Source organism: Vombatus ursinus, unplaced genomic scaffold (genome assembly GCF_900497805.2).
Source record: "Vombatus ursinus unplaced genomic scaffold, bare-nosed wombat genome assembly UNPS02004704.1, whole genome shotgun sequence".
NCBI lineage: Eukaryota > Metazoa > Chordata > Mammalia > Diprotodontia > Vombatidae > Vombatus > Vombatus ursinus.
In genome coordinates, this window is record NW_020944482.1 from 2,316,913 (window position 1) to 2,329,841 (window position 12,929).

The 12,929-nt window shown below is 37.1% G+C and overlaps 1 protein-coding gene across 1 annotated transcript; it reads left to right on the forward strand.

The window, feature by feature from the left end:
• The first annotated feature begins 29 nt into the window (after positions 1-29).
• Positions 30-8,754, forward strand: LOC114026911 (zinc finger and SCAN domain-containing protein 16-like). Its single transcript, XM_027840681.1, has 3 exons — positions 30-443; positions 2,676-2,832; positions 6,226-8,754. Exons 1-3 carry the CDS (start codon positions 36-38, stop codon positions 6,750-6,752), a joined length of 1,092 nt encoding a protein of 363 aa, XP_027696482.1. The 5' UTR covers positions 30-35; the 3' UTR covers positions 6,753-8,754.
• Positions 8,755-12,929: the final 4,175 nt, after the last annotated feature.

Sequence of the window (12,929 nt, forward strand, 5' to 3'; positions counted from 1 at the left end):
CTATAGTGACGTATCATTTGCTGTACAGATTTAGAATGGCTGCTCCCCTTAACCCTGAGGTTCTGGAAGAGCAAGAGGATCTTTTTTTAGTGAAAGAGGAAGCACATTATTGGGGGCAAGAATCAAGCTTGCAACATAATCACAGCACAAGCGAGGTTTTCCGGCAGCACTTCAGGCAGCTCTGCTATCAGGAAACTCCTGGGCCTCGTGAAGCTCTAACTCGACTTCGTGAACTTTGCCATCAGTGGCTGAGACCAGAGATGCATACTAAAGAACAGATTTTGGAGCTCTTGGTATTGGAACAGTTCTTAACTATTCTACCCAAGGATCTGCAGACCTGGGTGCAGGATCATCATCCAGAGAATGGAGAGGAAGCAGTAACTGTCCTGGAGGATTTGGAAAGAGAAATTGATGAACCAGAATACCAAGTGGGAAAGGGGAAGGTATGATTTGTTTTTGGGGAGAGCAGAGTCCAGACTAAAGGAAATATGAATTGTGTTTAAAAGAACTGGGATATTAACCTAGAAAAGAAAACACAGGGGAAAGATGATCTCTCCAAATATTTAAAGGACTGTCATATGGAAGAGGGTTTAGACTAGTTCTTCATGTTTCCAAATGGGCTGAACTAGGACCAGCAGGCAAAAGTCTAAAAAAGCAAATCTAATAAAGATAAGATTAAAAAAGGAAATAATTAACTGGGAGAAAAATCTTGCAGCAAATTTCTCTAATAAAAGTCTCACTTCCAAGTTATATAAGTAACTGATTCAAATTTATAAGAAAAAGAGCCATTTTCTGATTGATAAATGATCTATGAACAGATAGTTCTCAGGAGAAGAAACTCAGACTATAGCCATATGAAAAAATGCTCCAAGTTATGACCAATTAGAAAAATGCAAATTAAAGGAATTCTGAGATTCCACCTCATACCTTCAGAGTGGCAAAGGTGACAAAAAAGAAAAATGATAAATATTGGAGGAGTTATAGGAAAAAAGGTATATTGATACAGTGTTAGTAGACTTTCGAATGGTTGTAATAACCATTTTGAAAGCAATTTGGAATTGCACACAAAAAATTACAAAACAATGCCTTGCCCTTTGACCAAGCTATACCACTGCTAGGCTTATACTCAAAATAGATTAAATAAAGAGGAAAAGGTCTGTTACAAGTATATTTAGAGAAACTCTTTTTGTGGTGACCAAACCTCACCCCCCACCCCCAACAACAACAAAAAACCTCTGAAAACTAAGAGGATATCCAGCAATGAGGAATAGCTGAATAAGTTGTGTCATATGGATGTGAAGTACTATAATGCTATAATAGATGCTTCAAAAAGGCATGGAAAGACTTACATGAACTGATGCATAGTAAAGCAAGCAGGACCAGAAGAATAATTTATGCTATAACATCAGTATTATTATTAAATGAACAGTTTTGAGGACTTGTATAAACTGAAGAAGAAATGAACAGAACCAAGAGAACAATTTATATACCACCACCACTATAGAAACAACTTTGAAAGCTGTAAGGATGGTGACCATTCATGATTCCAGAGGACCTATGAATAATATATTGTTCATTATGGCTAATATGACAGATTTAGGGTACAGAATGAAATAGATATAAATATATCTATATAGACATATAGATATAAATATATCTATATAGACATATAGGTATAAATATATATAGACATATAGATATACATGGAGGAATTTTTGTTACTTAATTATGCATATTATAAGAAATTTGTTTTTCTCTTTTTCTTCAATGGAATGGGAAGTAGGAGGGAGAGAAAATAGATTTCTATTAATTTAGAAAAAAATAAAGTTGTGGGGATGCTACAGATGTAAAAGGTAGCCTTTACTTTCAGATGAGTTCTCTATAGTTTTACTTAATTGATTTACTTTGTGACAAAAGATCTCTTATGAAGTGATCTGTAAATGTTTTAAAAAATTTTTAAAAACACATTAATAAAGCTTTTTTAAAAGTTATAAAAAAGGAAGATTTCGGCTTAGGAAGAACTTCCTACCTTTTTCATTCGTTTCGAGATGAAATGGAATAACTTTGTGAGAACATGTCTTCTCTGTAACTGGATGTGATCAAGCAGGGGTTGAATGATCACCTTGATAGAAATGTAATAAAGGAGAGTCAAGTGATAGAAGTTAAGACTGGAGTTCAAAAGTAAGCTTTCTTTCATGATTATTTGGTCATTATAGCAATAGGAATAACCCACTGACAACACAAATCTGTTGATGCATTAGCTAAAGCTAATTTATTTTGTCACTTCCTGTCTCTCTTCCTTAGAGCTCTTCAGTATTGAATAAGGTTCTTATTACTCTTTAGTAGTTCACATTTATATAGTATAGTTTAGAAAGTATTTTACTTAAAACAGCCCTTGTGGTAGATACTGTAAGTATTATTGTTCCAATTATACAGATCAGAAGTCATACAGATTATATATAATTATATGATTAATATTAATAATTAATTATTTATTACATATATAAATTATACAGTTATACATATCAGAAAACTGAGGCCCAGAGAGGTGACTCCTAAAAAATTATCATTTTTCCTTGGTCCCTAGGAAATGTTTCTTTTACTCTTTTTCTCTGAGTTTTAGTTCCAGCTCTAAGTGATCCCCTCATAAATCAAGTCTGTTTTATTGTTTCTAGGTCCCAACCCATGTACATGGACAGGAAATCCTCTTGGAAGAAATGGCACCAATGGGAACATCAAGAACATCAACTGAGTCACTAAGTATCCATCTCAATCCCAGGAAAACCCAACTGAAATGGAAATCTTGGGAGCTCTATCCATTACAAGAAAATGGTAATAAGCAAAATTCTGTGTGGTAGTAGGGAAGGTAGGAAAACTGGTTAATCAGAACAGGTGCAGGGGCAGCTAGGTGGTGCAGTGGATAAAGCTCCAGTCTTGGAGTCAGGAGGACCTGAGTTCAAATGTGGCCTCAGACACTTGACACTTAGTAGCTGTGTGACCTTGGGCAAGTCACTTAATTCTGATTGCCTCACCAGAAAAACAGGTGCATGTCATTTTAACAAATAGCTGAAGTTTCCCCTGCTTGCCTCTCTTTTCCTAACTACGGAAGGCTTTACCTTCTGCTACTTACTATCTGCAAGATGATAGGGAGGCAAAAATGGGAGATGTGAAAAGCATTAGTTCATCAAGAATTCATTAGAAGTCTTTGTGCTTGTTAGAAATGTTATTTTTTAATGGTTTTTTTAATGTTTATATGTGCCCCGCTTCTTCTTATCCTTTAAAAGTTGGATGTGAGTTTTCTATTTCTAGGAATCATAGAATTACATTTCAATAATCCATGATTAGCATACTTCTATCCCTTCATATTCACTTTTTCCCAGTGATTCTGAACCCTTGGTTGCCATTGTTTAGATATTGTTCTCCACCCCAGTGGACTGCTTCTTTATTCTCATACCCCTCAACCCAACCCTCCCACCAAAACTACTCAACCATTATACTGTGCTCCATAGGTAACAAACTAGATTTTACCTAAAACTTTTCCATTTTTGCTTCTTCCATCTTATACTTACTGAGACCTAGCTCCCTCCTGGTGACACAGCTTACCTAGCTACTCTTTCCAGAACTGGGTGTACTTGTACTCATACTTCCCTGTGATGGAGGAATTGAATTACTCCTTGTTCCCCATTGCCCCTTCCAGACTCTCTTTCTCTATCGCCATCACTTAATAACCTCTCTTTCTTAGAGGTTCATTCAATCTATATTTATCACCTAATCAAAATTCTGGTAGCTTGTTTTCTATAGATGTCTAGGACACTCACTCACTTCTTAATTAGTTCAATGCCTGGCTCTCAAACTCTCTTCCCCCAACTTCCTGCCCTCATACTAGGAGACTTCAACATACAAGTGATAATCCCTGAAATACCCTAATCTCCCAATTCTTCAACTTAATCATTTGTCTATGACCTACTCCTTCCTGCCACCACAACTACATAGAGAGATGGTTGTACCCTTGATCTTGTCATAAACCATAGTGCTCCATCTTCATGTTCATGTAGTTCCTTTATCTGATCGTAATCTATTGTCATTCCACTTCTTCCTCTGCCTTGCAGTTCAGACTTTGTTCACCCTTCAGCTCTTTCCTAGGCCATCATCTCTGCATTAGCTGTCTTCCCTTCTCCATCTTGATGCCTTTGTGAAGTGTCCAACTCTACATTGCCCTTTTCTCAAGTCCCTTTGCTCCCGTAAGCAAAGGAGAATACATGCAGCTAACAAAGCTCCAATAAAATCTTGAAACTATGCTTACTGAGTCCACTACAAATTTGTTTCATAATCTGAACTGAAATTTCACTGTGGGAAGACAGTCCTTTTACACCTCCCTAATCAATTCACTGTCCACCTTTTCCAAATCTTTTTTTGTTTCTCCTCAAACCTTCCTCCAACCCACTCAGCTGAGAAACTTGCTTCATGTTTTTGAAAAAATGGAGGCCATTTGCAGAGCTCCCTCGTCTTCCCTGTTCCTCCTCTCACATTATTCAAAACACAACTTAGATGCTTTTTTTCACTGTCATCTCCCTATTTCGCATGAAGAGGTGGCCCTCTACATGCACAAGTAATCCCCTAACATTTGGTCTTCAAGATTGCCCCTTCTATCACAAGAATATTCCATTACAATTATAGTTTAGTCAAGAATTCCCCACCTGATAGGCACTTTCATAGTTTCCAGTTCTTTGCTATCACAGTAAGAGACACTTTAATTATTGCATATGCAATAATTATATATATTATATATATATATATATATGCACATATTGCATATGTGTCCTTTGCCTCTTTTTAGGTTCTTTGTGGTTACAGGCCTGGAATCTAATCCCTTGAGTCAAAATATATACACTGGTAGTAACTTTTTAGGCATAGTTTCAAATTGCTTTCTAGAATGGTGGGACCAGTTCACAGTTGTACCAGTAGAGCGTTAATGTTCCTGTGTCCCCAGAGTCCCTCAAGAATTTTGTCTGATAATTGGTAGCTTGGATTTCTTCCTCTAAATCTGACTAGTCATATCCTTTGAGGATTTATCAATTTAAGAATGGCTCTTATTCTTATGAATTTTAATGAATTCCTTCTGTGTCTTGGAAAGGAGACTTTTATGAGAGAAACTTTCTAAAAAAGATTTTTTTCCCTAGTTACCTGCTTCTAATTTTAGTTACATTGTGTTTGCATCTGCAAAAACTTTAATTTTACATGATCAGAATTGTCTATTCTGTCTCCTCCATAAAGCTGGATAAACAGATCTGAGAATCTGCTACATAGAGGTGATATATTCTGTGGGTCTTCATACTGAACTCCATCAGGCCTACCTAGATCTACTGTGATGACAGCCGTCATGTATCTGGGTTGAGGGTAATCCTAAGCCCCTAAAAGACTAAGTAGCTTTCTCTTTCAGATTTATTTCAGATATATTTGATTGCATGCTCCTGCCTACTCATCATGGTCCATACTTCCACTATCGACCCTAACCTGTTCTTTCTCACCTTCCTAGGAAGTTTTACCTGTATCTTAGCCTCCCTACTCCATTTCTGGTCCCTATATGTCACGTTCTTCTTTATTCTCTATTCCCAGCCACCTTCTCTAATTCTCTGCTTTTTGCTTTTTACAATACAGACACCTTTGGTATCTGTATTTACCAGCTATCTGCACTATAACCCCCAACTTCTTTCATCTCCCAATTTTCTCATTCCAATTTCCTCATTTTCCATACTCCACTCTTACCCATGTCTTTGATGTATTCCCAACTTACTACATAAACCATCCACACTTTCTATCTATCTATTTACCCTATGTCCAATCTATCCTGACCTTTTGTCCCACATTTCCACTATTGGGTTCCCGCTTAACCCTCTTCCCCGTGTCCCCCTCCACAGTATATTGTATGATAATTTTTAAGTACATACCCATACATTCATTCAACAAATGTTTATTAAGTGCCTGATCTGTGTTAGGTTGTATGTATGGGTGTGTGTGTGTGTGTGTGTATGTATATGACTCTAAATTCTGATTTTCATTTATGACTTCTGAAATCAGTTTCATTTTATAGACATACTTGGACCTCATACAAACTGTGCATTCTTCAGATATATTTTATTTGGTTCATTGTGAGCCGTTCTTATAAATTACTTTCTGTTACTGTAAGGAAGAGGAGACATTTGTATAATCTATTTATTATTTCAGATGATGAAACCAGAACTGAAGATGTGGGGTCAATTCAGAAGGAAGAAATTTCTGAAGACATGGAATCACTTGGGGATATATATGGCAGACTCAGTGGGCACATTTCCTGGGATCCTGTATTCAGAGAAGCCTTTGAACCCGAGGACAGATTAGAATGGCAACAGGAAAACCTTGCAGGGAAAAGAAGACACAAATGTGATGAATGTGGGAAAGGTTTCAGTCATAGCTCAGACCTTAGTAAACATAAGAGAACTCATACAGGGGAGAAGCCCTATAAATGTGATGAGTGTGGAAAAGCCTTTATTCAGCGTTCACATCTCATTGGACATCAGAGAGTTCACACTGGAGTGAAACCCTATAAATGTAAAGAATGTGGGAAAGATTTCAGTGGTCGAACAGGCCTTGTTCAACATCAGAGAATCCACACTGGAGAGAAACCCTATGAATGTGATGAGTGTGGGAGACCCTTCCGTGTGAGCTCAGCTCTTATTCGACATCAGAGAATCCATACAAACAAGTTCTATTGATGAACATCATAAAAACCTTCATTAGTAGCTCAAGATAGACATATAAGGTCAAAACAAGACAGAGATTTTATGACTGTCCTATGTGAGATAAGATCAGTAACCATTGAAACCTTATCTGGAATAAGAGAATCCAACTGAGTATTTTTATTTGTTTTAATTTGTCAGACCAATTGGCAGGGGAAGGAAAGGATGAGAAATGAGGACTAGGGAAAATGATGTTTTTAAAAGGCCAACATTGTCCTTAAATCTATTTTAGAGAAAGCTGTTTACCTCATGATATTTTCTGGAATGAATAGCTATGGACAGTGATATTCCTTCATCATTCAGCCTTCTCTCCCAAATTCCTTCCATTCTTGGCTCCGGTGATAAGTCAATGTGTGACTTTAGCTAAGTCATCTTCTGTGCCTCGTTTCTCCTTCTTTAAAATATGGAAGTTAATCCCAGCACTATTCACAGGAATGTTGTGAGAATAATCTCATAATCAATGAAAAGTGCTTTGAAATTATTTTAATTCCTATAATACTAGTAGTTATCACTGGTATTATCATATTTAATTGCATAATGCTTAAAACTTTATTCTAATTATATTTTATACACAAATGGGCTTGACCTTTTCGTGGAAAAGTTTTCTTTGGATACTGAGGAAAGAAGTCAAAATTGAAAAAGACAGCTGGCAAAAGTGGTGGCCACCTGTGTTGTGTGGTAGAGTAAGGCAGCAGTGAACATCAGAAGTTTAATCTGAGAATGTGACAGGAATAAAAGAAATATGACCAGTAGGCAAAAGCAGTGGCAGGAATCCAAGAGAGCCGTGAGAGGTCAAAGGTGAAACTAAAATAATTTGGTCTGGGTAATAGTATCATTTTGATGTTTCTTTTGTCATCCTGAAAATTCAATTCAGCAAAAATTAATTAAACACGTAATATATGAAAGGCACTGTGCTAGACAGGATAAAAAGACAAAAGCAAACTTCTCTGTCTTCAAGGACATTTTACTGGATGGGGGGGAGGCAGTATATCAATATCAGATGAACTGAGTATTATGCAATTATAGTATTGTTTCCTATGAAATTATAGTCATATGACTAGTAATTTTATCCAAGACAATGTTTACAATGTCATCTGGCCATTGTGAAATGTTTGTATTAAGGTAGTTACTATTTACATTAATGAGGAGGGGAAGGGTATAATGGCACAGATAACTGAAAGCAACTGATGCAAAATCTTTTTCTATTCAGTTTTTATCTGCTTTTTCTTTGCAGCAACTTTAGTATCCCTGTTAGAGTTGGCTATAGCCTAGAGCAAGTTAACAAAGGTAATCAAAGTAGGGAGTATTTAAACTCCTGAACATCTCGAACTACTTTGGTCATTTCAACCATTTAAAAGCATTGTGCTAAGTACTTGGGAGATAATAAAGTTTAGATAAGGTGTGGTCTTTGCCTTTGTGGAGCTTTCCATCTGGACTGTGTGAGTCCTGCTGGTTACAAGCAGATGGTAATAAGGACCTGTGGAATGGTAGTGGGAATAGAGAAGAGTCAGATGCACACATGCACACACGCATACTTGGCAATAGAAACTACAGGAATTGGAAACTCATTGGCTATGAGTTGAAGAGGGAAGAGAAGAAGAGAAGAAAACCTTGTTAGCAACCATGAGAAAGATATCAATGGAAATAATGAAGTGATAAGGAAGAGCACGTTTAGGAGGGAAAATAAGTTCAGATTTAGAAATGTTGAGTATGAATTGTTATTGGTATGTCCAGGTAGAGAAGTTCTGTAGGCAGCTGGAAATATAGAGGTCTGGAGCTTGGAAAGAGAGGTCATGATTGGAGATGTATATTTTGGAGTCATCTGTATAAAAGTAGTTTACAGTCATAGGAGTGAATGAGATTGCCAGGGGCAAAAGAGAAGAGGGCCCCTGAGTCCCTTGTTCACTGTGACTGAGACAGGAGGGAACCTTATCCTTGTACATTAACCTCTTTGTCAATGACAAGTCAGTTGATCAAATTTCTCAAATCTCTGCTTTCTCCACATGATTTTGAGGATTTTTATCAGTACTACTAAGGGAAGAGAGGGCAAGTCATTTTTCCTTTCTCATTTCTATGTTGCAGTGAGGTTACTCTGAGCATTGCCCCATAGCACCAAGAAAATGGAACAAGATAGTACTGCCCCTATAAGGGGTGCAAGGCTATTGGTTTCCAACCAATCACCATAGTTTCTACGTAATTCTAGGTATTGAATCTGGCCATGATGGCTGCCTGAAAGACAGGAAGACCTTTGGAGGCAGCTTTACCTGTTCTGGTGGGGAAGTGAGGAGGGGGACAGGCTAGAATGATTCCAGAGGCTTTCAGGTAGGGGAAAGAGGCCAATAGTATCTGATATGATTTCAGTTAGAAAGACATGAGGTCAATGTGTCCAGTAGAGGAGAAGAAAGAGTTCCTTTTGATATCATGTAGGGTAAAGAGAGGAGAAGCTTTGGGAGAAGATCTGAAGATAACCTAAGAAAACAATTGCCTTCTGAGAAGGAAGAGAAAGTTAGAAGAACAGGAAAAGGACAGAGTAGTTACATTACTTGTCTTATATTTAGTGCCAAAGCTTTAGGTTTTAAGGAGGGTGTTCTATTTGGGGTGTAGATATTCCGAAAAGCCCCCAGTATGGTGGGTTGTTAAGGGGGTAATTTCAAAAACACTTGCATAACTCAATATTTTCAAAAGAATTCATTTTTTCGAAAGGATTCATTTTCATAAGGGACTTAGGTTCTTCTAGTACTCTGTCTACTGACAAGCAGACAATAATAATAATAATAGTAATAGCTAACGTGTATTATATGTTATTACACTTACTATGTGCCTAGCCATGTGCTAAGTGCTTGACAGTTATCTTATTTGATCTTTACAAAAACCCTGGGAGGTAGGTGCTATTTTTCTACCCATTTTACAGATGAGGAAACTGAGGCAAATGGATATTGAATGACTTTACTGAGAGTCACAGAGCTGGTAAGTGTTTGTGGCCAGAATTGAAGTCGGACTCCAGACCCAGCACTCTTATCCACTGTACCACTTATCTGATTCCTACATAAAAATAAAAACTTCTGCTAACAGAGACACTGTAGTAAATGAGAGAACCCAGTTGTGTAAAACATTGATTTGTATTGTGGTGAGTTATTGAAGGTCAAAATAGAGTATGAATGGAAGGGGAGCCCACACAAAATGGAGAAATGTTAACGGTCAGGGCAACCTGTTTCTATCAGAATACAAAGATAGAAGAAACAAGAGGAAACAATTATGGAGAGAGAGAGGGGAAATAAGAAAAGTGGAGAGAATGGCAAACCTGGTGTTGAGGGGAGGAGGTAGATCAGGTAGGAAGAGCACCAGAATGAGTTGTCATCAAAGAACTCCAAGGGAAAAGGTTTTTTTCAGTCAAATGAGCAGGAACAGAAGCCAACTAACAACTGAGTCACCCTGACCCCAGAGTTGGGCTGCAATCCAGTAGGAATGAAGGAAGGAACCTTTGGCTGGGCAGAGGATTGACCTGTGTCTGTGTGCAGGACAAGGAGCAATTGCAGATCCAGCATCAACCAGCCCTAACCCAGTGTAACTTGCAAGAAACAGAAATGTAAGCTAACCTGCAGCTTTGTTGCTGTGACGCCAGAGTTGGGTCATAGAACCAACTTGGAGTGAGCAAATCTGTAGCCCTATAGGAGGGCAGGGAGCAGGGATGGTTCCAGCTTAAACCTGGCTTAACTGTAACTTGGGGCAAGGAGAAGAAAGCAATGTTTTATTGACACTGGAATGGGGCTGCAGATTGAGCTCACGATCTTGGTCGCTGAGGCCTGTAAACAAAGCAAGGACCAAGGGGAGAGACCCTTTCAACTAGCTGACAGCATTAGTCTGCAGGAGTTACAAACACTGGTAGAAAGAAAGAATTCAGGTACCAAAGAGCCCTGAGGGAGAACACACAAGATTTAGCAGTTACCACCAGGTAGAAGCAGAGAGCTTGTAATAAAGAAGATACTCCAAAAGGCAAGATAGTAGGTTTATAACCAATAACAATTTACCCCAAGAAAATTCAGTGTGATTTTAGAGGGGGTAATTTGGACTTTTAGTGAAAAAGAGGACATCGAGGATTCCAGGTGGGGGAAAAAAACAAAGCTACATTAAAACTTTGAAAATAAACACAAAAGAACAAGAGAAAAAAAGAAAGTAAGTACTAGTGAGCAATCCAAAGGGAATATACAAAAAGAAATGTTTATGTCATAATTGGAAGAGATACATGTGTCACCTCAGAACTCTAGTGTCACGATAATTCATAGGGGGATAGGCATGATTTTAAGTTCATTTAGGTGTAAAAGTGAAAGACTATACAAACAAGGAGAAAGGAATAGGGAAAACAAGCATCTGAAAGGGAAAAAGGAGGGTTATATACACATTGACACAGTATTGTGAAGAAATACTTCAAACTCAAAATAGGGAGAAATTCAGTGAGATGTGTTAAAAAGAAGATACAGCTACAAGTAAATCAAACTTCCTTTTCCTGAAAGAAGGAGTAAAAAGGGAAAGAAAAGAACTAGAATTTAGGAGAGTGCCACAAATTGCATTTTGGATAAGTTGTAAGTGACTGAATAAATATTAGTATTTGGATTTGTAAGTAGTACGTTATTTAAGAGAACTGAATGAGAGCAAGGTGAGCAGAAGAAGGAAAATAAAGGACAGTAACCGTGTAAAGAACTTTGAAAGACTTATTGTTGTTCAGTCAGTTTCAGTCATGAACAATTCTTTGTGACCCCATTTGGAGTTTTATTGGCAAAGATACTAGAGTGGTTTGCTGTTCCTTCTCCAACTAATTTTACAGATGAGGAAACTGAGCCAAACAGGGTTAAGTGACTTGCCCAGGGTCACACAGCTAGTACCTGAGTCCAGATTTGAACTCATGAAGATGACTCTTCCTGAGTCCAAGCCCTGCATGCCTGTGCTACATTGTACTGTGCCACCTAGCTGCCCCTTGGCTTAACACTAATCAATGTAATTACTATCCATATGTCCAAAGGTCCTATGATAAAATGTTTTACCCACCTCCTGGCAAGTGATAGATAGAACGTACAAAAAGAGACATGTTTGGACATTGCCACTGTGTGAATCAGTTTTGCTTGATTGCTTGTTTGTTACAAGGGTGTTCTTGGCAGAGGGGGCTTGGGTTGCACCTTTTTTTTCTCCATTTTTAATGGGGGTGGCAGAGGGGAGAGGACGTTTTTAGCAATAGTTATGTCAAGAAAAGACATTAAAACTTAATGCTCAGAAGAAAACAAAGTTTAGATGGAAATATATACAAGCAGGATGCTTTAAGAATAGCATTATATACTTTTTCAAAAGAAGTATGAAAATGAATTTCATAATTTCATAGAAAGCCCTGATTTTGTGTTCTGCTTTGTGTATAGAAAGCCTTTTTGTGGTTTTTAAGTTCATATTAAAAATAAAGATGCTTTTATCAACAAGAGAACAGATCAATGAATTGGGTATATTAACTAAAAATACTAGAAAACCAACAAATTTAAAAACATGAAAATAGAAATTCTGAAAATCAAATGAGAAATTACTAGTATCAAAAATGAAATGGGAAGAATTTACAACAAATAAAAAGAAAAAAAAAAGAAAAAAAATTTGAACCATAGTAAATAAATTCCAAAAGTGGATAAAGGAGATCTTCTCTAAAGGAGACCTGGTACCAGATGGATTTATAAGCAATTTGGTAAAATTTCAAAGAAAAATTCCAACTACATAATCTGTCTACAAATTTAGGGAAAGAAGAGATCCTACTAAATTCTGTCTATGTTACAAATATTAATCCATCAACCAGGAAAAATCAGAACGGAAAAAGAAAACTATAGATCAGTACCCCTGATGAATAATGACACAATTTTGAAATAATATGTTAACAAACATGTGATAGCAACATTTCAAAAACATTATACCCTATGATTAGGCTGGATTTATACCACAAATGCAGGGTGCAATATTAGGAAAACAACAAATAAGAAATCATATTAATAATAGGAACAATAAATCATAATTATATCAACAGATTCTGGGGGCAAAACATTTGACAAAATTTAATACTATTCCTATTTAAAAAAAACAAAACTAGAAAGCATAGAAATAAATGAACCTTTTCTTAATATGGTAAGT

Excerpts from the sequence above, each read along its gene's own strand:
- LOC114026911 (XM_027840681.1), top strand. The coding sequence starts at position 36 with ATGGCTGCTCCCCTTAACCCTGAGGTTCTGGAAGAGCAAGAGGATCTT. Across the intron at positions 444-2,675 it reads ACCAAGTGGGAAAGGGGAAG|GTCCCAACCCATGTACATGG; the intron begins GTATGATTTGTT and ends TATTGTTTCTAG. Across the intron at positions 2,833-6,225 it reads CTATCCATTACAAGAAAATG|ATGATGAAACCAGAACTGAA; the intron begins GTAATAAGCAAA and ends TTATTATTTCAG.